General features: G+C 37.8%; 1 protein-coding gene across 1 annotated transcript in view; it reads right to left on the bottom strand.

The window, feature by feature from the left end:
- Positions 1 to 1,751: 1,751 nt before the first annotated feature.
- LOC139966230 (uncharacterized) overlaps positions 1,752 to 26,778 on the bottom strand; it is a 67,344-nt gene continuing 42,317 nt past the window's right edge. The window contains exons 3-11 of the mRNA XM_071969054.1: positions 25,438 to 25,648; positions 24,209 to 24,418; positions 23,194 to 23,316; positions 16,529 to 16,735; positions 15,774 to 16,062; positions 13,597 to 13,759; positions 3,876 to 4,089; positions 3,270 to 3,453; positions 1,752 to 2,949 (exon numbers count right to left, since the gene is read on the bottom strand). Coding sequence (XP_071825155.1) covers positions 2,547 to 2,949; positions 3,270 to 3,453; positions 3,876 to 4,089; positions 13,597 to 13,759; positions 15,774 to 16,062; positions 16,529 to 16,735; positions 23,194 to 23,316; positions 24,209 to 24,418; positions 25,438 to 25,648 — 2,004 coding nt within the window. The 3' untranslated portion in view covers positions 1,752 to 2,546. The remainder of the gene's footprint in view (positions 2,950 to 3,269; positions 3,454 to 3,875; positions 4,090 to 13,596; positions 13,760 to 15,773; positions 16,063 to 16,528; positions 16,736 to 23,193; positions 23,317 to 24,208; positions 24,419 to 25,437; positions 25,649 to 26,778) is intronic.

Genomic DNA, 26,778 nt, shown 5'->3' with positions numbered 1-26,778 from the left:
ATTCGAACAGGAAACAAAATCTGCTGATAATATGATATCATATGATAATGATGAAACTGGCAACAAATTGCACCAGATCGCATCTAAGGACCTTCAATTGTTCAAAAATATCTCAAAGGAGAGGGGGAGACCCTTCCCCTTAGACCCCTCCCCCATATCAATCGCAAAAGGTGCTCCCTCTTTCAAACTCCTGGCTACGTCGTTGGGGTATACATTGTCTCTACGGTATACAATTAAAACACCAATGCTAATCTACGGAAGCTTAAAAGTGCCATCAACATAAGCAAAAACTTTGCCCCATAAGGTACAAATGTATCGAAAAAAGTTCGGAACATAAGTGCAGTCGCGAGAGATGGGGTGTCTGACTGACACTGACCGTATCGTTGACGATTAGTGCGGGGGGGGGGGGGGTACAAGGCAGCAGTCGGAATTTTCTGGCTCCAAAACCCATCCAGTTGGAATTTCAGCCACTACACCCCCCCAATCATCAGGCCTTAGCTACGTCCCTGTTCCCAATAAGATATTTTCTTTACAATATTTTACAAAAATGGATATCAATGTACAAAACGAAAAATTTGATCGACGTCTGACCAAATATGAAATTCAAATAATCAATAAATACATATGGAATGAAGCGGTTTCGGAAAATATTGGCTTGCATGCTCGCTCTACAGCGTGATACATCGTATACGCACAAATGCAGTGTGCTTTGATATAAAATGGAAATTAGAGTTGAAAGCCAATGTGCTGCTAGTGTATATGTATAACCACTGCCACGCGCAAGTCCAACAATCCTGAAATATCTTCTTTTTTATATACATAATTCCATCTGCATACTCAGATATATATTACACATCTCATTATATTACAGTCAATAAATTCTCATCATATTTCCATGAATTTGAAAATAATCACAAATATTTTACAAGCAATATAGCAGTTTATAGTATATATTGTCTGCTTATAAACGAAAAGCAACTTTACCTCATATGCGGTCGTATGCGGTCATTTGAAAATGCATGTATGCCTACAGTGGAGTGTTCCAACAATAACGAGGTGTGGGGGAGGGGGCGGATGAAATGTTTGGTAGGTGGGACAGCATGGACCATATTAATATGTACGAATTTAATTTATGTTTGTATTAAACGTGTTTTCAGTGATATATGCCTATTGAGAGGGTTGGGGTGGGGGGGGGGGATTGGAGGGCCTGATATCACGTAATTTTTTTTTGGGGGGGGGGGGGGGGGTTATTTTTATCGTTGCTTTTCGTTTATGTACATACTGTATTGCTTGTTTCATCAAGGCACCTGGATATTTTATAAAACAATCGGTTGCAGCTTATATAATTTTAAAGATATTAAATATACGAAAACAAACTGAGATCAGTTCACAAGAAATGTTCACTGAATCGATAACATGATAACATTTAAAACAGTAGTTCCCAACCTCTTTGGAACTGCTACCCACAGCGCATTCTGGTTTTCCCTGGACCCTTATCCCCCAGTCCCTGTCCTATCTACTTAAAACAGTCCATAAACACAGTTGGAAAATGGTTCGCACATAATTCAAAGTGGTTGAGCCAACACTGGTTCCTCTCGTGACTATGTAACCGTGCAGTCTTTATCGGGAACATTAGAGATCGTGTATAGAGTATATCAAATATATAAATTTTTAATATATATATATATATATATATATATATATATATATATATATATATATATATATATATATATATATATATATGTATGTTTATATATATATATTCAGTAAAATTGACGTTTTGATCAAGAAAAAAAGCAAAGTGGCGACCTTTTATCTACATTATTTTCTGAAAATATGATAATTTCGCACGGAAAGTATGAGCATAATCTAGATAATTGTTGCGCGTGCATGGTGAACGTTTTACAAATGAGGGGTTGATTATCAATTGTAACTATAGTTTTGGTTGCGTAAACTAGTATATGACCACCTTTCTTTCAGAGTGTGAGGTATGTACGTCACTTTCTACCCATGTCATATGGCCTTTGGTGAAAAACCTGCTCTGTCCACAACATAAATTTCTCTTTTCGGTAGAAAATGATTTCAACATCTCTTGTTTGTTGCATATCATAACATCTATTCGTGCGTAACTATTTCAAACCATCAGCTAAAATTTGTTTGACAGAAACATTTTGCAATACACATTCCAACATTTATAACATATTCACAGCACATGTAACCTTGCGTTTAGGATGATTAACATCAACTAGTAATTATGTCCTAGGCCAAGTAGATCCTTCATATATAGGTGCCGTGTGCCATGGCATATAGGTTTCACAGCTGTTGAGGAAATCTTATGGCGCTATAGCGGATAAAACAAGGTCTGTTGGGAAGAATGGACGTGTATGTGTGTATCTGAAACAACCGTCCCTAGTATCGTGGTATAATATTCATACAAAACAGCAACAGTTTTAAAGTGATTGATATATGTACCCGTTATGGCTTCCTGATTCTTCAAACTCAATAGATATCTGATCTTGCGCAATGTATTCTCAGTTAAGATATCAAGCCTGTTCCGATATTGTTACAATAGGTTTTCTCGTCGAGCCCTCGCCCTGGCCCGCGCCCTGGGTTACACCGTTCGTTGCCTGAGGTTGCACCCTCCGAGTATCCCTACTGCTTCTAATCTGTTTCACCATATCTGAAATCTCCGTTGCTAGGGGAACAACGATGATAAATATTGCAGCTGTGAATGCCCAGACGTCAGCCAACGCAATCCACCAACGGAACAGCCCCTCTGAGAAGATCTGTACTGAGGCAAGTATTACAGGCCAAACTATAATAAAAAATAACGTTAGGCTAAGTCCAAGGATTATCGCTGTACGGAAGGTAACCTTAAATTCTTCTCTCATCTGATACAGAGACGGTCGGTTAAAGACAAGCTTTTTCTCCGTTATGGAAAATTCCCTGGAAATAAGAAATGGAACATTACATTGTTAATTCCTTTCAATATTGTCTGATAAAGCTACTATACGTGTTTAATCTACAGGCCCGTCTCTTTTGTGAAGGGGGGGGGGACATCTTGCCCAATACCTAGAACCCCTGATGGGGAAGTTATTCAGCGACTTGCCGACGAAGCGAATTCGCGAAACTATTAACAATGTCCCCTTATATATCAACTGTTTAATTTTCTTATTCACTTTCACTTTTACATCTCATTTGTAGTAATGCTTTATTTCCGTGTGTGCATTTCATATTGTTATAAATATTAATCTTGTCATACTTACTTTATGTACAGTTCTGTCCAAGGTGACAAAGGATTGTCTATATCACGCGTCTTTTCCCATATCTCCGTCTCTAACGTTTCGTCTATAGGTGGTTGAGTAATGAATGAAGCAACGACTGCAATGGCCCCACCAGATATTATGGACGTCAAGTTACCAATCAACATACTAAATTCAAAGTTTGTATCTGTGGAAGAAAAAGAAACATTTTATCGTCAAGTTAAAGATGTGTCACGAGTAGGAGGGGGGGGTGGGTGGAGGTGGGGTAATTTAGGAGGGTGGAGGTAGGGTAATTTAAGAGGGGGATGGAGGTGGGGTAGTTTAGGAGGGGTGGAGGTGGGGTAATTTATGAGGGGAATGGAGGTGGAGGTAGTTAGGAGGGGGGTGGAGGTGGGGTGATTTAGGAGGATTAAGATGTATGGGTGTTGACAATACTATACTGTTTACCGAAATCCCATTCATCTGACATTACAACGGCCATTGGACGTACACGATTCTCATGACACTTGCCACCATCTCACCGGTTTCAGGAGACAACGTTTTGATCACTGTAAATTCAAACAGGAAGATGGAAACCTTTTGAAGATTAAATGTAAACTGTAAACTTACCCGAAGTGTTTTCCAAGAACTTGGACAGATTGAATTCCCTGTGCAGTACTACTGAAGAGAGAAGCCAGGCTGAAATACCCAAGAAAAGCCCAAGGATTGCAGCTAACTCCATGGCTTTACCAGTAAGGCGAGTCCAGAACATACACAAAATAATGGGTATCACCGATGAACCAATCATTACACCCATAAAGTTATATAAAGCCTCCAAATTGACCTGTAATATGAGAAATATTGTTTCAAATATATCATACCAACAATGACAAAATGATACTTGGGTAACGAAGGTTGGGGATGGTGGGGGTGGGGTGTTGCAGACGGTGGAGTGGAGGAAAGGCATTTTGTAGAATCTGAGTCCCCAGTCCACACACACACAAAATTGTTCGATGCTTATAAAACTGAAGACAAAAAGTGTATCGGCAGTTATCACCAGATGCGTCAAGCCCCTGTGGAGCCGTTAACAATTTGTCACCTGGCGCACTTTTTTGCACTCAATACTTTTTCTTAAGTACGGTATATAGTGAAAATCAGATTACTTATTTCATAAAAAATAGCCCATGTGTTTCTTTAATTTATGCTCCGAAAAGGGTTGAAAATAGAAATATGACCTTATTACGCAAATATTGCTGTTGTGACGTTACAAGCTCCATACAAATGAAGCTTCTGCGCAATACAGTACATATGCAGACTTGTGGGTACCAAGGACAAACAGCCTACATACAGCAGGCCATAAAAGAAAAGTTATTGAAAGGATGTTGCTTAAATTTCACAAACTTGTAAATGAGACACTAAAGATGTTAAAATTCTAAATATGTTTTGCCTAAGTGGTACAACGTTTGCCCCAACAACAGTTGCGTAGCCAGCGGAAGGGGGGGAGGGAGAAGACTGCCCCTCCCCCGGGAAAAAAATAGAAAAAATAGTGAAAATAAAGTATAGAGAAGGAAGAAAGAGAGGAAGAAAAGGCAAGGAAGAGAGAAAAGGAAGGGAAAATTAAGGAAGAGAGATAAAGATCGAAGGGGTAGGGAGATGGGGTTTGTTTGCACCTGTTTGTGGGAAGAGGAGGGGGGGTGGGTATTTTGCATTATTAAGTTTTGTCTTTCTTTTTGTAAGTATAGGAAGTGTTGTACTCAGTTAAGCTCCCTAGAGTTTTTATACATTTCCTTTCACAGCCTTAATTTCTATATAGCTTTATATTTATATGGTATGTAAAAATTCATTACATGCACTTAAATAAATATCTTATCTGTGTAAATATGTTGTGAAGAACGAAATGAACGAAATGAACGGAATGAACGAAATGAACGAAACGAACGAAATGCATGAACACATGATATGCATGAAATGAATGAAAGAAAGGGAAAAGGAAAGAAATTAGAAGATTAATTAAGGATTGACGAAGGGAGGGAAGGAGAGGAAAGGAAATAGGGCTTGATAATGGAAGGAAGGACGGATGAGACCAGTACCGAGGCAGGCAGGGCTAGCGCTGTCGGGTTGAAATGACGTAAGGGTTGATGGAGGGAGGAAAGGGAGAGAGCTGGGAAGGTGAGGGGCCGGGAACGACGGATCAGGGACGAGGGTCGGAGCCGAGCAGGCCGTGGAGGGAGGAAAGGATAAGAGAGGGAGGAAAGGGGAGGGAGCCTGAGAGGGTGAGCGGCCGGGAAAGGACGGACCAGGCACGAAGGAAGGAGACAGGGAGATTTAGGGAGGGAGAAAGGACGGACAGGATGAGCGAGAGAGTGAGGAAATGCGCTACAAATAAAAAAAGGGAGGCAAACAGGTGTGACGTTATAGTCGCATACCGACATCAAACATTTTTTCTTGAATTGTTCACTTTATTCGTTTGACCTTGGATTGGGGAGGGTTCCAGATTAACTTGGGGGAATGCGATTTTAGCAATACACCAATGGCATGAGCTGTCTTCATATTGAGATCACTTTCAAATATTGAAGTAGAAAGTTTAATGTAAATTTTAAAGATATTTGTTAGTATGTTTCAATGACATCACACCTCTTCTACTTCAAGTTTATTGTGGGTGCACAAAGGGTCAAGTTTAGATGTTGTTGTCTCTTATGAACTGAATTCAAATTTCACAGGATACTCAGAAAGATGTTCATCTTTCATCGGTCACACTAATTATCGCCTCGAGTTTTCTTTTCTAGGTGTGCCACGATCTTAAGTGAAAAGAAGAAATTTGTGGGACGCAACATTTTCAACGTTGGACGAAATTTTATACAAGTGGTTAATTAGAAGCGAGGGATCTGGTTCTAACCACAGAGATGTATTTAGTCAAATTAAAGGGGTTTTCCTATCATATTGATATAGTAAACGACATTTCCCAGCAAATCAAAAATCTGCAATGGGATGAAAGATGCAAAGGCAAATCGATTCAAGAAGATTTTAAGCTAAGCGAGTATTTATTTCATGTAAATAATATGCGACAGTTAATTAATTAATTAATTAATTAATAGTTTATTTACATGTTTGATCGGAAGAAAATCATTTCTAAATAACAGAATTTTTTCACAATACACTACTGTTGCAAAGATCAAAGCTATTAACACAACTTAGCCCAAAAAACTTAAGGTTTGCATAAAAGCTAAAAAAACATGATAGCAATACAAGAAAACAAAAGGAATAAAATAGAAAAAAAACTAACTGCCACTTGCGAATAGAAGTCATTGTTTCACAAATACACGACACTCTCAGAACCAAAACCATAGGTAAAATGTTTATCTTAATTGCCCTTGACATCACACATAGCTATAATTTCACCATCGATTGAATAAAATGAATTACAACTTTGAAGAAAAAAACAAACTCGAAACAATAATCAACCTGACGGTTATTTTTTCTCCTTCATGAGTAAAAGATTATAGTTTGAAGATTCCTACTGCGGTATGGGTCTGTTGTGCTTCCCAGGGGCGGATCCAGGGGGGGCCCGGGGGGCCCGGGCCCCCCTTTTTGAAAATCCTGATTTTTTTTTTTTTTTTTTTTTACCGCGCTCGAGGGAAAGTGCCCCATGCGTGATCAGTGGCGTAGCTACGGGGGGCCTGAAATTGCAGACATGAGATCCATATTTTCAGGCTAGGTACATGCTGCTTAGAATACTCGGGAAGTGCCGTTCCGGCCATCTGGGGGGTTTGTAAAGCCAAAAATTTTCTTGTACGCTCCGCGCCAACCAATGATGGCGCTCCGCTTAGATATTCTTACGTTCAGGCGCGGCTGGACCAGTCAGACCCCCCCCCCCTGTCACAAATCCTGCATCCGCCCCTGATATGTCATTGAATATTCCACAAAACAACTTTTTATGTCCACGAAACTGTCGAAACATGATTTTCACTACTGGTAGAGATATAAAATATTGGGAATTCTGAATTTCCTGCAAACATGCGGCTGTGCCTGTTCAATACTCACTACTGTATCGCCTTAAAAAATGATGAGTGGAAATAGTTTCTCCAGGACCGTATCGTATCGTGGGTATCGAGTGCGTCTGATATACGAACGTACGTAGTACGTACGTACGTACGTCTATGATGATATGCACTGTACTGTACTGATAAAAACATAGGTGAATTTCACTCCATGGGAGTGATCACTGAGCACATTCCGGTATAAGAGTGAATTTCCACTCCATTTGAGTAAATCTTAACTCCTAATAGAGTTATATTCACTCATATTAGGAGTGAGGGTTAACTCCAATAGAGTTAAATTTTACTCTTAATTTGAAGTGCGCCGAGTGATCACTCCAATGGAATGAAATCCACTCATTTGTTTTTAGAGTGTTGCTAGATATATGAAGAAGAAATTTACATACCAATACATGTTATCGGTCATCGATTGGCACAAAAAGCCAGATTCTGATGACAGCTGCCTCAAGAAACCCAATAAATGGCCTAATAAGCACCGAGCCATCAATGTGGACCATTACCGAAACATCGATGCGTGTTAGTCTTCCACCCCCTTCCTCTAATGCTATTTAAGTCCACATGTGGGCATATCCTGCAAATCTACCGGTAGCCCACAGGGGTTTGAGTTGGGAGAAAGGCCTTGACAGCTTGAAACGACAAATGATGCCAACTTCCCTCAAGTTAAAAGTCTGGCTGAGTTGGCAAGGCCAGTCAGCATGAAAGAGAAAAAACTTTTTTTGCATTTCTGTCACCAAAGTTGCACATCTTTTTGGTTGCTATTTTGCCTCACAGGTGCCATCTCCTGCGATCTGGGGGGTGCTGAAATCTCAAATTTTCTCTGTACGCTCCGCGCCAACCAAGGTGGCGCTCCGCTTAGATAGTAAACTCCGCCCCCCCCCACAAGAAAGAACAGCCCCCCATGGCCCCCCCACTCAAAAAATCCTAGCTACGCCACTGTGCGTGAAATTTTTTGTAAAATAAATTTGCAAAAAGAGTACACCATCATTCTGATAAAGTGAAGGTGAGAGGGGCACTCTGACTGCATCAATAGTCTCCATCTGGAAGGGGGCATCCAAGATGAAATGGCCTGGAGTAGCCTGGTAAAAAGTAATTTGCATCACCACCTACTCCCCAAAGACGTAAATCCCAGCTCATTGCTCGAAATTGCCAAATTAATATATGCCCGGCAAACCATGAATACATGATTTATTGGAAATAAATTTTACTCCAAACTTTCACGAAAAGTAGCACCAGATTGCACCGAGGACCTCCATATTTTGTGAAATTTTCCCAAAGGGGAGGGGGGCACCCACTCCCCTTAGACCCCTCCCCCAGGACGACGATTAGGCATTTCCCATGTGGGCCCCCCCTTCGGCGAAATCCTGGATCCGCCACTGCTTCCGGCTGATGTCGCGAGTTGATGGTAAGCCGAAAAAACATATCGTGTTCTGTAAACATTACCTGTCAAATGGTAATAGTCCTGTATAATTTGTGTAATATCGGAGTAGATTAGCTAATCTTCAATTATTATTATTTTTTTTAGGGTGAATGGGGGGGGGGGGGTGAGTGAATTGCTTGACTTCATAACTATAATTAATATCATCAAAGATTTAAAGCACTCTCAAATAATCCGAATCACGTTCTGTCGTAATTTTTTCGAAATGTTCTGACGTATTCATGCCTCTTTGAGCCTAGAGAAGTTGTTTATGTTGATCACGGTTCATCATTTTTAGCGCATTTGCAGATTAGGACAATGATATATTTAGTTCAGATTGCAATGATGCGTAAGCCCCCGCCCCCCCCTCCCCACCCATCCCTTCCTCCGGAACAAAGTCACGAGAGACAGAATCTTCTCCCTCCTCAATGACAAACAGAAACAATATACATTAGCATGCATACGGTGCGTTAGAGCCTATAGAATCGGAATATCTTCAACTTTGTTTCAAAAGTTGCAAAATATAGCACCTTCTTGGATCGAGCTCCGTTTTACCAAATTTTTCAAAGGGAAGCGCCACCGCTTCCCTTAGACCCCCCCCCTCTTCGACGATATAACATGTTAACACATCCCCCTTCCCCCAGCTCTAGAATGGTGCAGGTAGCGCCACTGCTGATTATTAACTAGTTTGCTGACCCTTTAGGTCAGTTGCTCTGTTTCTGTATAAACCGTGTACAATACTGATTTCCAATATGAAACCTGCAGGGAAAGAGAACGTAAAGTTTCACAATTATTTCAAATGGTCCTTCTTCCTTGAAAGTCAGTTGGTTCATGGGTACATGCATTAAAAAAACATGAAAAATAAAAGAATACTTAATTAGCGGTTTGAAGTAGGCGAAACTAGCTTGATGAAATAAAATTCTTCCTGACTTCAAAAGAGTCCACTGAGAATGAAACACCAGCAGTGAAACAAAGGTCGAAAATCTTGTTATACAGGTAGATACAGGTGTAATACGAGTATATACAGGCTTCTGAATGCCTGGTCGATCCGGAAGTAGCAGGAGAGCGGCCGTATAGAGAAGGTTATTGGGGGCGCAGTGCAAGAATGTTACCAGTTCTTGGCATATGCGAGACTTGTTAGTGAGAAGTGATGTCAATGTACTATTTCATTATTCCAGGTGACAGTATCAGACAGTACAGGAAAGCGTGAGTTCCTCCAGAAATGACTATTTTCCGCCCCACTGTTTACATTTCTATTTCTATGACCTGTTCTTCGTTCTCTGTTAACGCAAATCCCCTTCCGACTCTCCTACCAGACAGGAAAGAAGCAATTGACACCATTGTCTCTCTCATCTTCCGTCTGTGGAATCTACTGAGAGAAATAACAATCCACGGAGCCAAACAAGAAAATGATGCAGACATACAATGTAATACAAGCACAGTTGTGTTTGACCTATGGCAACCGTAGTGTCCATAGCTAAAAATGGTGAGACATGCGTACTGTGGTGCCCTGGTGACGAAGAAAGCCAACCCGAGTATGACTGAGGCCCATCGATATTCAGGGTAGCTACTTGCCTCTACTGTGTCACGTGGTATCCTTGTCTCATCATTGTCAGCTGCGTCGAAAGAAGAGGAAGGTCCAAACCTTCGTTGGTGTCTTTCTCGAATTTGCAAAATGGTTCCATGAGCAAGAAATAAGATTAGAATCAATAGTGGTGCCAGGTATTCTACTATCACTGCTATATGAAGAATGCTGAAAATCACTCCACTGTCTACTACGTCTTTTACCGTACATATTACGTCCGAGCCATACTCAATAATATCAAACAGTGCAAAGTAAGGGACAACGTAGACGATAGCTCCTACCAAAATGGCTATTGTTACGGTCAACTTTCTCTGAACATCGTCGTTTCTGAGGAAGAACTTTCTGACGTTCTGGTGTGTTTGTTCCAAAATGACCAAAATAAGGAAAAATATCAGCGCAGTCTTTGAAAAATTCAAAGTAGCGCTTGCTGCTTTACAAGCCAATCTGCCAGCGTTCCAGCAAGGGTTGTGAAAGTTCTTGGCTCTTAACATTCCAGTTGTGATTACGTTAACAACGTTAGCGAGAATAAAGGAATTAAGAAAAAGGAAATACGTATCTGTGAGATGGCTGCCAAGAATCGCCATAGCAACGTAGAACACGTTTGAAATCAAACATATCGCTAAGATACAGATAGTAAGTGTAAAGAGTTTCAGCTCGGGTGCCACGTGACAGAGAGTATAACCTAGATAAATCCCGGAGTAACTGTAGTTGTAGTTGAAGTTATGATAGCTGAAACTATAGTCAAGTTCATTTCGAGGAAACAATCGCTCGCGGCCATAATCCACTGCCGACGCCGAGCTCCACATCGTAAATAGAGACATTGCTTTTACGGGAAAATTCGGCAAAATTCAAAAAACAATCACGCCGAATTAAATGCAGTCGGTTCTGTGATGACTAAACCGTTAGGATTGTTACAATATTAACCTCTATACACTTCGTTTTCCACTGGCTATAAGATTCTATACAACACCATTAAATATCAAGTGTGAGCGTCTTTCCTGTTCCCACTGTCATAATATGTTCGATATCAGACGAGTTTCAACATCTGTTGATTGCCAACTAAAACTGGGGATTGTCGGAAGGAACTGTAGCCTTTAGTTACACCCTTAGCTTACAAAGTTGGTGTTGATGTTTTCCGGTCATATAGTCATATTACACGATATAAAAGCAATGTTACAGTTTCCATTGCTTAAACTGCAGTGGGTGGACCTATATTAGCCTGTATCAGAAAATAGAAGAACAACCGCTTAGAATAATTAAAGGGGACGAACCAATTTAAAATAACAAAAAAAGGGGCAAATTCCAACTTCAGTGAGTGCTTGGTATATTTCTGACATACACAATGTTCCCACTTCTGACACCATGTTTATCTCTTGATCTTTATTGTATCTCCGGTGTACGAGCGAGTGGCGCTCTTTACGGACCACTCTATGAACACACAACTATATCAAGGTAATCACCATTAAAAAAAAAACATATACATATGTATATTCATCGGTTATCACAACATTAATATATACAATGACTGAATTATCTGGCAAAATTAGTGATCATTGACCTAAACATATGTAACATTCTTCGTGGTTTCATTTGCTGACATCGACATGACGTCACTCGTAGTAGGTTCACTGGTATGAACATTTTGACCTCAGTTGACCTCTGCTTTTTAACGCTTCTCTGTGGTACGTCGATTGTTAAACAAAAGTTTCAGATCGGTCTATTATTTGTATGGGTGCAACTTGGTCAACAATTTGGGTTAGCATAATTCAAAGTGATATCCAAAAACATTTTAGCAGAGGAATACTTTTTGTTACGTAACATTGACTAGTCCCCTACTTCCCCTACTTCGTCTTGTAAAATCTACTAAAGGCCTGTGTAAGAATAACACTTTGTTTTCTATAACTAACACATCAGTTGTGGAAAATATAGAAAAAGCCTGTGTAAGAATGACACAACAGTTGTGTCAAATTTGTTATGGCCTGTGTAATGATGATACAAAGTTATATCAAATGTATAGCATTACTTAACGTCATCTTAGGAAAACATGACCCTGCAGATGTTGAGGAAACCATGACGAAGCGGATGTATAAAATCTATGGAGTTGAATCTGCACTGAAGTGCCTAGTTATACAAAGGACATGAAGAAGAGCGTTGTCAAACCACATCACAGCTATATGTAATTCTCATAAGAAAAAAACCCCAAATACAATAAGGTTTACAATTGAGCTTTATTTCAAAGGCAATAATACAGAATACAAGCTTTAATTAACTTGACTTGAATTGATGGAACAAAACAGGGATCGCCAAGTTTCATAAATGTGCAAATGAAGGAAGATCCTCCATAGTGGGCAGTATTTTTTATTTTTTTTATGTAAGTGTTGCAGGCCTTCTCGGAATTTTTTTACTGATATTCCTCACGAGGATGCACACTGCTCTGTGTTAAAAGGTGTGGTTTATTGCCGGGTTTCTCCATATCATTGGCTGCATTTGTAGGTTTTTGAGGTTATGTGGAATATTTCCGTAGTATAGGGAATGTTCTATAAAAAACTCACAAAATTATGAAAATGTAAATATTTTGCACAATCTTGTGTTAGGTGGTTCATAATAATTACTCGAAGCATTTATAGTAAGAAAAAAGAAGAAGAAGAAGAAGAAGATGAAGGAAAAGAAAAAGGGACAAACTCAACGGACAACAAAAACTATAAACTTTTGCATTCATATTTGCTACTGATTTGCAACTATAGGTGTATGGGTTTGCAAATAAGCATTAGAATTTTTAATCGTTCTGTTGTTGTTGTTGCAATTAAGTTGATTATATCACTGTCAGAAATTCTATTTAAATTTCGGTAGAGTAGTATTTACCTGTGGCTTTGAGCAAGATATATTTCCTTTTAAAATAAGCCTTAGTCTTTCAGCGTAATCTACCGTCATCATCGGTTTTGATAAAACAAATACTTCCGAAGTATCTGGCCGTGTAAACACTTGACTGATGGTGAATTTAAACTTAACTTTCTTTGTATATGATATATAACGGTCGCCCCTTCCCCCCCCCCCCCCTTGGCTACGCGCCTGCGGACAGATGCATGCTCCGAATCTTACAATAAAAAACCTCATATGACCAGTATTAGACCTATACCCCCTCCTTGAAAATTGCTACGGTTTGATAAGGAATCACAGATTGCTTGTCCATATTTCTGCCCGCAATATATATACTCTTGCCATTTCCTTTTGTAATTTCTCCATTCAATTTTTTTTTTTAAATTTTCATATGAAAGGTAAAATTGTACTCATACTTACATTTAATCGATAGCAGAGTAAGGTAAGAGGAATAAATGAGATTGATGTGATGACTATAGCCCAGTCTCTCTTTCCGTGTAGTAAATCCAGGTACGTTCTGTAGTTACCATGAACTTTACATTTAAACCCTGGTTTAATAGCCCTTTTATTTCCTTCTCGGTTGCTGTGAAAAGAATTTGACGAGTAAAACGAGAGTAAATAAATAAATAAATTTATTTCATTAAAACAGTGATCGTAAGCAATACACTGGAGAAAACAAAACTATACAGTTATGAAATGTTTCCCCGAAAAAAAATGAGGGCGGTCTTGAAGAACTCTAGCATGCATACACTTCGAATGTGTTACCTGATGATTAAGTCACTGTGGCTTTAATTTTGAGTAGAACGGTTCTGTATATTGCCGTGTTGAAAGAATCTAACCGTAATAGCAATTACAGACTTTGTTATCCGTGTTATAGTCATAGCCGACTTTGCAATCATCGGTCCACCTCACAAACCTGCAAGGTCGTTAAAAAGTGACTCCATAGCTTTCCCCTTTCGGGAAATCAAGAAAAATCATACTTTTGTTGCAAAACACAATTCTTTTTAAATTTCTCATCAGCGACCAAACTTATCCGAAACCGGTCATTCTTTAAAGACATAAAACATAAATGGTGTCAACATCTGATTCTGATTATCATATAACGTTATTATCATTATCATTACTTTAATATTATCTTTTAATATGTAACATGTAACATAAAACATGCATAGCCATATGTAACGAGATCTCCACGTTGACGTAAATGAAAATGGTGATAATGATACATCGGGAGCCTTCAACAGATATCTGGATACTCACTGAAACCAGAGTCGACCCGCTAAATGGCATTTGCCAGTATTATATCACTATCGTTAATGAAATGCATTTGATTTTGCTCTATATACTTAAAGACGCGAAGCAGTGTTTTCGTGAACTTTCAGAATACTGACACACATATGCTCTCCGACGGATCTGGTAACTTCTTCTACCGTAAACGAATGATTGATTAACATATTCGCGAATGTAATGATGGCGGGAGGGTGGGGGGGGGGGTGGATATAAGTAATTATATCGAAAATTACCTGTTAAAAATAGTATTCATACCGATGTTTATATACATTACACAGATGCGATAGTCGTATAAGAGTTGAAGCCTTCAAGATAAATTATTGAATGAATTCTTTACAAGAAAAAAATATCATTCAATAATTCTTATTAATGTTTTGTAGTGCAAATCAGAATTAGGGCAAAAAGGGGGAAATTGCAAACAAAACACTACGCGAGATTCATCTCAAAGAGATATTGTCAGTTTGTAGGTAAAGTTATATACTTTCACATGTAAAAGAGGAAATTAATCATAAATTGAGGGTTGAGGTATTCAAGCTACTAAACGAATTCTACCCAAGAAAGTAGAAAAAAAGAAATGGATTTCTCACGGTGTGATATTTGTGATGGGATTGTGGAATTACATCAACTAATCAACCTGAAATATAGACCCACTAATTGTTTACGTTTTTCTAGCTCAACATTATTGCCCACAGTTATTATATACACTAGAAATTCAACTAAATGGTCATTTAAACTTTAACGCGCATTTTGCGGGTCTTTCAAATATATTTTTTCCTGACTGGCTGTCTAAATATTTACTTACACGGTTCCCAATGCCTCGAGACAATGCGATGGTTATGAATTTTCGGGAAAGACAATTCTCAAGAAAAAAAAAAAATCTCAGCAAATTTAGTAAACTAGCATAGGGCCTATAGTAGTCATTACTGATGAAAAATCGTCAGTATCAGTCTCAAAGTTTAGCATCAAAACTGTACTTTGCTTACTGTGCTTGAAGTTTTCAAAAGTGGGTGCTTACCCTCCAATTTAACTTCCGGGACAACCGGGATCTTCTAAAGAGATATTCAAATATCTCAGAAGAAGAAGAATGTTCAAAGGGTGGTAGTAACAAGAGTATTGAAGGTTGAGCATGGGTGACCATCTTTTTTGAATTTTATATTTGGGGTCAATGCTGTTGACCTATAAATTCTTCGTATATATGCAAACGACGCCTCTGTTTAACACATTTAAAACTTTGCATTGTGATGGAATCGAAGCGGATCATCCGATCGACACATGAGAATGGCTTTGTAGTTTAATATATGACTCACATGTCATCGGCAGTACATTGCTTGCAGCCTGTCATACTAGTGCACGAGCATTGGTCCCTTGGATTCGCCATCCTGCCTCTGCACTTGCCACATAAGATACAGCCGTTACTATCTGCTACTCGGCGATAAGGTCGTAAATGAATTTGGTAAAGATCGTACACCACAATCGAGGTTATGGCGATGACTTCGGCTGATCCGGTAGATGTCACTGACATTAAAATGATCAGTACGATCATCACGTGACCTCTGTAACCAAGAACTTCGTTAGCAACAGCGACCGGTACAAGACCTACGGAAGTGATGTTTAGTTAAGTGATAGTTAAGTTATACAGAGATAAATAACGAGCAACTAATACAATGTAAGGATTTAACCATACAGCCTGACTAAATGAATGTGATATTTATAAACAAGACATATGGAAGCTCAAAAGTGGGACGACAAGGTGAGGGGGAATAGGGGGGGGGGGTGGGGGTGTGCGAGACCTTTCTTAGATTTCTTTTTAAGTATGACTATCACTGATTTCACTATAGGTTAGTGATTAGATTTTGGTCCAACTTTAAAGTCCGATTCAAGCTGTATACATCATGATTCTGTCATTTCGTTGAACCCAGATCCGAGCACACACAGGCGTGCGCATGCGTTAAAACCTTGCCAGGTATTTTTTGTAACAATAGGAGGGAATGAATGAGAAGAATTTTGTGCTTTAAAGACAATAATTAATAATAATTAATAATTAATGGATTTTCAACTTTACCTTGACCTATTTCCTGAGGTGTGAGTAACTCTTGACCCCAATACGTACTGAGAGAGACATAAGCCAACCCCATTGTGGTAGCGAAAGCAAACGGGACAGCAAACCATACCAGACCACCGAGTAAGAAGCCCCACATTCCCTGTTTAGGTTTAGCCGCGACACTACTCTGCCAGTAGGACTGATCAACAAACACTGTGCCAAAATTACCTGATGGATAAAATAATACACAAGAAATACATTTAAACTGATGATGAATTGAAAAAATAACATTGTAAAGAAATGTATACACATAGTTAAGGTGTAATGGAGGGGGAGGGGGAGGGGGAGGGGGAGGGAGGGGAAGGGAAGGGAGGGGGGAGGCAGAATAATGGCACTGCCACTTCGGGACATAAAAGAAGATTCGGTAACAAAAATTCTGAAAAAAATCATTCTTAACCCACTACCCCCACTAGTGGAACAGAATGTGTATTTGTTTATTTTTTCTTATTTTTTTTTAATTTATATTTTATTTCACCTCCATTTCCGTATACACGCAATGCTAGGCTGCTAAAAACGCTCAATATGCTAATAAGTTTGCTAAATTTCTTTTCATGACGGTTATGTAAGTTCAGATTATATACCCAGACATTGAGGCCCGTGATGTATAATACTTTAGACAAATTTATACGTCTCACATGACTTGACTGTTACAGCAAATTAGTTATTTACATTTGAATATAATTGGTCATTGTTTCAGCATAGTGTAAATAACGTTCATTAACACAATTAACTTGGTTTTAGAATTGTCAGTAAGACATACAATCAATTTTAACATGCTGTTCGATACTTCATAACGGAATAATAAATGTACAGTTTAAAGAAGCTATTAAGTCGGGAAGATTTGTGAAAAGTCTTTCGCATTAGAGAATACTATAGTCCTGAGCCCTCAATAAGGGCTTACATAGTTAATAACTAAAGGGTTTCGGTAAAATCATGGTTGAAGAGGGAACGTTAACATAACAATAATTTTAAAAAGCTGATAGATGAAACATTTCGTTATTCTCAGCGTAGTTACTATACGAGTATAGACACGATGCATTTACATTGAGTTGGATTCAAAACAAAATGATGAAATATGCAGGTTGGTGCTTCCACTCCTGTAGTTTTTTTTTAGGAGAAGGTAACCCATTCCATCTCGGGCTCATCAATATAAGTGGCTGGATGACTTAGTCTAACACAAACACCACTGCAGGGGTCAGTTACTCAGATGTAACATAAACCTCAAATAAGAATTTTATGGCCTCAACCTAAAATTCTCTCAAGGACAATTATTGGTGTTGAATGTCGTTCAAAAGGTATTCTGTAGTTTACATGAATTATAGGCCTAACCAGGACCTGAGTTATTCAAATTTGGAGAAAAAAATGGTGATGAACATTAATGTTGAGGCCCTCACTGAGGAGCCGATTTCATCATCAAATTAGCCCTAAAAAGAAATTTTGGCTTATGTTGCAAGGGGCATATCATGAGAACCGGACTTGCCATTAGACATTACTTAGTTGCTGTTGTTTGTAGTTTGTTGCTGTAGTTTGTTGCTGTTGTTTGTAGTTTGTTGCTGTAGTTTGTTGCTGTTGTTTGTAGTTTGTTGCTGTTGTTTGTAGTTTGTTGCTGTTGTTTGTAGTTTGTTGCTGTTGTTTGTAGTTTGTTGCTGTTGTTTGTAGTTTGTTGCTGTTGTTTGTAGTTTGTTGCTGTTGTTTGTAGTTTGTTGCTGTTGTTTGTAGTTTGTTGCTGTTGTTTGTAGTTTGTTGCTGTTGTTTGTAGTTTGTTGCTGTTGTTTGTAGTTTGTTGCTGTTGTTTGTAGTTTGTTGCTGTTGTTTGTAGTTTGTTGCTGTTGTTTGTAGTTTGTTGCTGTTGTTTGTAGTTTGTTGCTGTTGTTTGTAGTTTGTTGCTGTTGTTTGTAGTTTGTTGCTGTTGTTTGTAGTTTGTTGCTGTTGTTTGTAGTTTGTTGCTGTTGTTTGTAGTTTGTTGCTGTTGTTTGTAGTTTGTTGCTGTTGTTTGTAGTTTGTTGCTGTTGTTTGTAGTTTGTTGCTGTTGTTTGTAGTTTGTTGCTGTTGTTTGTAGTTTGTTGCTGTTGTTTGTAGTTTGTTGCTGTTGTTTGTAGTTTGTTGCTGTTGTTTGTAGTTTGTTGCTGTTGTTTGTAGTTTGTTGCTGTTGTTTGTAGTTTGTTGCTGTTGTTTGTAGTTTGTTGCTGTTGTTTGTAGTTTGTAGCTGTAGTATGTTGCTGTTGTTTGTTGTTTGTTGCTGTTGTTTGTAGTATGTTGCTGTTGTTTGTTGTTTGTTGCTGTTGTTTGTTGTTTGTTGCTGTTGTTTGTAGTTTGTAGCTGTTGTTTGTAGTTTGTTGCTGTTGTTTGTTGCTGTTGTTTGTAGTTTGTTGCTGTTGTTTGTAGTTTGTTGCTGTTGTTTGTAGTTTGTTGCTGTTGTTTGTAGTTTGTTGCTGTTGTTTGTAGTTTGTAGCTGTTGTTTGTTGCTGTTGTTTGTAGTATGTTGCTGTTGTTTGTAGTATGTTGCTGTTGTTTGTAGTTTGTTGCTGTTGGCTGTTGTTTGTTGCTGTTGTTTGTTGTTTGTTGCTGTTGTTTGTAGTTTGTTGCTGTTGTTTGTTGTTTGTTGCTGTTGTTTGTAGTTTGTTGCTGTTGTTTGTTGTTTGTTGCTGTTGTTTGTAGTTTGTTGCTGTTGTTTGTAGTTTGTTGCTGTTGTTTGTAGTTTGTTGCTGTTGTTTGTAGTTTGTTGCTCGTTTGTAGTTTGTTGCTGTTGTTTGTAGTTTGTTGCTGTTGTTTGTTGTTTGTTGCTGTTGTTTGTTGCTGTTGTTTGTAGTTTGTAGCTGTTGTTTGTTGCTGTTGTTTGTAGTATGTTGCTGTTGTTTGTAGTATGTTGCTGTTGTTTGTAGTTTGTTGCTGTTGTTTGTAGTTTGTTGCTGTTGTTTGTAGTTTGTTGCTGTAGTTTGTTGCTGTTGTTTGTAGTTTGTTGCTGTTGTTTGTAGTTTGTTGCTGTTGTTTGTAGTTTGTTGCTGTTGTTTGTAGTTTGTTGCTGTTGTTTGTAGTTTGTTGCTGTTGTTTGTAGTTTGTTGCTGTTGTTTGTAGTTTGTTGCTGTTGTTTGTTGTTTGTTGCTGTTGTTTGTTGTTTGTTGCTGTTGTTTGTTGCTGTTGTTTGTAGTTTGTAGCTGTTGTTTGTAGTTTGTTGCTGTTGTTTGTAGTTTGTTGCTGTTGTTTGTAGTTTGTTGCTGTTGTTTGTTGTTTGTTGCTGTTGTTTGTAGTTTGTTGCTGTTGTTTGTTGTTTGTTGCTGTTGTTTGTTGTTTGTTGCTGTTGTTTGTTGTTTGTTGCTGTTGTTTGTTGTTTGTTGCTGTTGTTTGTAGTTTGTAGCTGATTTTTGTTGCTGTTGTTTGTAGTATGTTGCTGTTGTTTGTAGTATGTTGCTGTTGTTTGTTGTTTGTAGCTGTTGTTTGTAGCTGTTGTTTGTAGCTGTTGTTTGTAGTTTGTAGCTGTTGTTTGTAGTTTGTTGCTGTTGTTTGTAGTTTGTTGCTGTTGTTTGTAGTTTGTTGCTGTTGTTTGTAGTTTGTTGCTGTTGTTTGTTGTTTCTTGCTGTTGTTTGTAGTTTGTTGCTGTTGTTTGTAGTTTGTTGCTGTTGTTTGTAGTTTGTTGCTGTTGTTGTTGGGTTTTTTTTCTCGGATTTTTGTTTTTTGATGTCAATAACATATAAGTAAATAAATTTCTGCCTACATTCATCTTTCAAGTTTTTGTATTTTGTTGTTTTTTGTTATGTGTTTATTTGTTTCTTCTTCACTTCATAAAATAGGAAATGATTCGATATGACAAACAAACTTGTATGTTTGGAAAATCATGTACCAGTTATGATAAAATAATGAGGTTGTATCTAATATTGATTTTATCTTTTCTGTCAATAATAAAACCATGGATTTCATTACTAATGGAGTCTTTATAGCAGAATCAATATTTAACAGGAATAGTCTCGATTTGGTATAGCTTAGAGGAATACTTTGCATAAAAAAGAGGTAGAAAATATAAATTTATTAGTTTTTTTGTGATTGTTATGCACGATGCGATTTCAAAATTAAGACGAATTATATTGTTAACTCAATTTAGATTTATTCAAAATTGATGTATTTTTCATTTATAAGTTTAAAAAATGTCGACGAATTATGTTTATAAAACTTATTTAAGATCTTGCAAAGGATATTTTTTTTAGGGCCAATACCGTTTCCATTTTATTAAATAACGGGGAATCAATGTTTGGAAGTATGCCATAAATTACCACACATAATCGATCGAGGTAGAGCAGACGAATAGATATGTTAACATAAAAAAACAGTTTTAATTTTGTAATTATAATAGATAGAATGCCTTGAAGAAGTTGAAAAATGAATGTTTCGGTGATATTGGCAATTCTTTAAAAAAAGGATATTTTTATCCTCATAAATGTAACTTGTGCACGTGGCCGGGTTTTAATTTCATAATCGGAATATTCTATGGATATAAAATCAATACACACATACGCATCTCTATAATTAAATCTGATACGATTCAAGTTGCATGTAAATAATCCCAGTGACCTAGATATCAGATTTCTATTCATACTTTAGATTAAGATCTAGAAATTAAAAAATTAAATGGGTCACGAAATAAGCTACCATAAATAACACGTGGTTTGGCTAGCGTAATTCAGGTATCGCGGTATGATCACTATACGGTACTTGATGATATCGCGACAGAAGCGAATTGTAAGTTTCTCTCTGTAGATAAAATGGCGATATAATGATATACTTTCTTTCTACAATAATGTATTTGTATTTTAGATCCTCCTGCAAGCAGGAACTCGCGAAGATGCCTCATTGGCTTATCAAAGCCGCAAGCTGACCAAAGTCAGTCTCTTAGATTCATATTTAACGTCCATTATTATGAATTGTCCATTGTCAACAACTCTGTAACTGGACGACATACATTAATCTTGGAGTGACTCGAACCGGGGACGTTATGCCGGCGTTAACCACTGAGCTAACACTCCACTCCATAATCCACTCCATAATAATGATAACATTTGGGTAATGCTTTTCATATTCAAGTGACTTAATGGGCAGCAACTTTTTCACATTCGGCTTGATTCTTAAGGATGATTGCCTTCCTAAGGGGATGCTGAAACTTTCGTAAAATTCTAGAAAACCTTCAAAGGAATTATGAGCTAAGACAACAATACTTTTTAAAGTGAGTGGTACTTATACAAAATTGCAAAGTACGATCTTATTTAAGTCACATATTTTAAAGGAATACAGTGTAGCTTCATTTATCGTTTAACATTATCGCCTCATCCAAGTTATTTTATTTTATTCACCCACATGTACTTTGCATAAGTCCTTAGGCAGGGTTTAGTTGTCCATTTCATGAATTTAAAAAGGATTTTGTTAATCAGTTTGAAAGATATAACGGTTGCATAAGGATTAATTAATGTTTGTTTTGCATTTAGTTCTTAAAACAAAGTACTCTATATAGATAGCATCGTTTTTTTTTTGTAAAAGATGACGGTGATATTATTTCAATTTTTTCAGTAAGTATATAGAACCAACAGTTTTTCACTTACTCATGTGTAATTTCTTGCTTGTAGAAATACTAACTTTAAATAAATACAGATGGCTAAAGTCCAAAACAAACATCGTTTTTTCGAGATTCTGTTAACACCGAGAGTTACAAAGATATTTACAGATCCATTTCTTGAATTAAAAAGAAAATGACCTCATCGCCCTGGTCCATTAGTAAATGAAGAGAACATATTTCATGCAAGAACTTGTAGAATGGAAATCTGTTTTTAACTGTTCACCTGCTTGCATTTGCGAGAACCTAATATCGTTGAGTACCCGAGGACTGTGGTTTCAGTTTTGCCAAACATAATGATGGAAACATACATAACAGACGTGAAGGAATTAACAGTTGAAGATGAATTATTGAATACAGAGAAAATCCTGACTGAGGCGGATCCGCAGAAAGAAGGGAAAGAGCATGATGTTAGAAAGAGAAGGAAGTTGAGAGGATTCTGAATCTGGAAGGACAAAATGACGAAGTAGGAACTTGGGTGGTGCAGGGGGATGGGGGGGGGTGAAGGATATGGAGTGGAAGGGATAAAACAGGCGCGTAGCCAGGAATTTGCCAAGGGAGGGGCGAAACTGTAGATTCGGCATTGAAAACTATCTAAGCGTAGCGCCACCATAATTGGCGCGAAGCGTACAAGAAAATGTTGGTTTAGAATGCCTCCCAGATCGCTGGAAAAGGCACTTCCCAGGCCTTGTAAGTTGCATCTTAGCATTTTCTCTTTTGAAAATACTAGCGATATCATAAAAACATTAAAAAAAAATTATGCTCAAGGGGGGCGGCTGCCCCCTTCGCCCCCCCCCTCCTTGGCTACGCGCCTGGGATAAAAGAAAAGGAGAAGGGGGACGTATTGGGGTGGGAAATAGAAACACAGATAGGAACCCAAACCACAACACCCATGGCGTATAGAAATTTTGTTGAAACCCAAAAGTGAAACAATTTTTCGTATCCCAGGAGTGGTGTCGTTTTTAATAAGCAAGCAATCTTGTGACAATATAACTAATATATATATAATTGTATGAATCAATATCCTCACCTACAACATTTATTATTCCAAAAATAAAACCATCCAGAGATATAAATGTTAGGTAGCTATTTTCCTGATTGCCGGGTGGACCCTCCGAGCAATTAAGCAAACTGTAAACTCTGTTGATAGACCCTGTAGAAAACAAAGATAAACAAATTAGTGAGGCAAGGTCATCACTTTACTATTAACAATTAATATGTCATGTATAACATTGCATATTAAACTGGTAGACTAAGCCTTTATTGTGAAAGACTGCCACCTCTCCATGGGTTAAGGTTGAACTGTCCAAAAACTAGCTATAACATCACCTTAGCCACCACACTTTTATGTTTTTTTCTTCTCTTCTTCGTTTTTGTTTCAAACGAATAAATTGAAACGTTGTCGTATTGTAGAAATATCGCCTTACAGATTCCATATCAAAATGAGAGTAGTAAAAAAATCAACTGAAGTGACCTTTTTCTTGGGAAGGGGGATGGGATGAGGGGGTGGTGTGCATGTCTTCACAGATATAATTTATTTGCTTGGATGTTGAAGAAGATGCAATAAACTACTGATGGTCCAAAAAATCAGTAAGATTGAAAGTTTTTTTGAGGCGTTTAGAAATTTGTGATTGAAACATAACGATTCCGCAACGAGAGGTGCAGACTAGCTGACAGTTGGATTGGGGAGTATACTATTAGGTCAAGTTGCTAAAAGTTTTAAATTGACAAAAAAAATGTGATATGATATTGTTAAAGTTAAGATATGTTAAACATGATATGCTGTATGATAAATGCCTGTACATAACGCACTCCTTTAATTGACAATCTAAACAGTGTCACCTTGAACTTCCACTACAATGGATTTAGCAAAAAATAAAAACACTTCAATTCCTTTGAACTGGACTCGCTTTCGTTATATATAAGTGCACTTTTTTTCTAAAAGAGAATAGACAATATATCAAAGCATACCTATATATATATATATATATATATATATATATATATATGTATATATATATATATATGTATATATATATAGTTACCTAGAGCTCCATTTCCCCCGGGATTGTGGTAGATCTGTACCATGAACACGAGCAGAATTGCAAAGATTACCGACGTGTTGAAATATGACATATAAAAGGTCGCACCCAGTCCACCGATGAAAGTGTAACCCCCGATAATTGCGACTAAAACCATTGCTGCAAATTCCAATTCTAAATCTTCCACAATGTGTGTTAGAACAGCACACCCGCCTGCAATAGAGTAACAAAACAAAAAATACAACACATAGCGTTTGTGATTAAAAGCAAAATAAGATGGTAAAAAGGTGCATTTTGGTGTAACGTTTGGATACACTGGTTGGGTGATAGTACATGCTGCCGGTGACTCGACCGGAGGAACAGGTACAGGACAAAATAATTTGATGTCAAATCGCAGCCGAAAATACGAAATAATCGTACTAACCTCCAAGCTTTAAAAAAACAAAGGAAAAGAAACTATAGGACGTACAGTGTAACCAGCGAGGTGCCTAGTTTCATATCGTGATAACTTAGGAACACACTGAAAGAAATCTTGAATATCTTCGCTCTCAGATATCTATAGAAAATATTGTTATTATTATGGAAATGGCGTTTTGTTGTTGTTCATGCATGGAAATGCATTTTCCTTTGAAAATCGCTCAAGCGTAACTGTGATCATAATGTAACCATAATAATATATCCCTCAATAAAAACTAAGAGATCTATGTGGTGCACCACAGAGATCTCTTATTTTGTATTGAGGGATACATTATTATGAGTAAATATTACACGAGGTGGTCATGAGTGACGACATTTACAATCCAACGTGTATAATGTAGCTAATAAAATAGGCAAATCAAGATAAAACCGTTACAGATTCGTTTCCCCCCCCCCCCCCCTCCAAAACCTAATACCTACATTGGATTATTCAGTAAAAATCTCAGTTCTTAGGTGCTACGAAATGAGATATTATGAATCATAACGACTAAAAATTGCTGCCGATGTTAACCAGAACGTATGGAGTCGTGTAGATTCATTGATAATTTATTACGGATCCGTATGAAAAGGATATATTCCAGGTGAAAATGTATTTCTTTGCTGTTGAAAGTTGAAAGGGGGAAAAACGTTTCCACAATATCCTCACTGCTGGCCGTTGAAACACACCTCAATCAATGACAGTTTTCTTGAGTTTACATAAGTCTGTATTCAAATTGTGGAAACGATAGCAACCAACAACAACGAGAACAACTTACCGAGCATCAACATTGATGTGACAATGACATTAGTCAAGATTGCAAAGAAGCAGAATATCAGATGAGTTCTACTCCCGAAGCGAGCTTGAATTACTTGAAGGAAGGTTTTCGCTCCTGGTGCTCGGGTTTTTAATTGCACGGAGATTGTTGCAAAGAGCAGTAAAGGGATTGTCGCGCCGGCTGCATACCAGAAGGGACCGCTGATGCCGTTCTAATACAAAAAGAAAGATAAAGAACGAATATAATTTAAAGCTGTTATTTATAATATATAATCAAATCGTTACAAGTTTCATTTAGTTCACAAGCAATTGTTCAAAGGATATATATAGAGGAGACATTTCTAGCAATTTTCCCCGATCCCACTTTCATTCATTGTCACGTGATGACATTCGATCGATCAACTTCATGATTGGTATAGGCTATAGCTTTATTTTTTAATTTTTTAAAGTGTATAACTTTAGGCAGAATATAGATGTTACGGTTTTCATCAAAGTCAGCTTTCAAATTATGCTTTTACTCCGTTAACACATGAATTGGGATATACCGACTAATGCCTTAAGGTGCTCGAATGAAATATATTACATGAAGGAGGCTATATAGAAAAGTATCTCTAGAAATGTGACTCAATCAACCGCCTTAAAAGAAACCAATCAATTTCCAATATATCAAATTATTAACAATGTTTTCTACTTTTCGTTGATGGTAATCACTTTCAAATACGGATTCTCATTTTCAAAAATAGTAGCCTAATGCTGTATTTGCATGCAGGTCTTGGATCCAACCTGGCGATTGATATGTTGCTTCCGTTTATTTCTTTTATTGGATTTCCACTATAGGTTTTGGTACATGTTGGACTTTCAGTTTCAGGAAATGAGATATTTCTCATGAACTTCAGCGTCTTGCATTTCGAGTATATATAGTTCATGTGTTTTAAGAGTTGAAAACCGATTCCATTTGGGCCTACAGTTAATTTGTTTGGCGGGATGCGACTCTCACGTGATTCGTGTAATTGTCTCACTCGTTCAAAGAGAATGAAAATGCGAGAGGTTTCTGTCTTGCCGTCGTGTTATCAGTAACTATATGTATATCTAGCTGAAATATTAGTCCGCTTCCTCTACTGGCCTTATACCAACCCCAACTCTCCCCTCCACCCCCCCCCCCCACAATCTTAGAAACCGTCTTACCAGCCGATTCACACAGAGATTACAACAACTACTGTAAATCTAAAGTTGTGTATACCACAGTTAAAACTGGATCGTGTTGACAAATCTGATAAATCGGTAGCATGTGCTATTAAGTTTACAGTAAGAACTGAGGATATTTGTAATTCCAACAAATCCT

The sequence above is a fragment of the Apostichopus japonicus genome, chromosome 4, assembly GCF_037975245.1.
Source record: "Apostichopus japonicus isolate 1M-3 chromosome 4, ASM3797524v1, whole genome shotgun sequence".
NCBI lineage: Eukaryota > Metazoa > Echinodermata > Holothuroidea > Aspidochirotida > Stichopodidae > Apostichopus > Apostichopus japonicus.
This window is presented reverse-complemented; position numbering and strand designations above follow the sequence as displayed.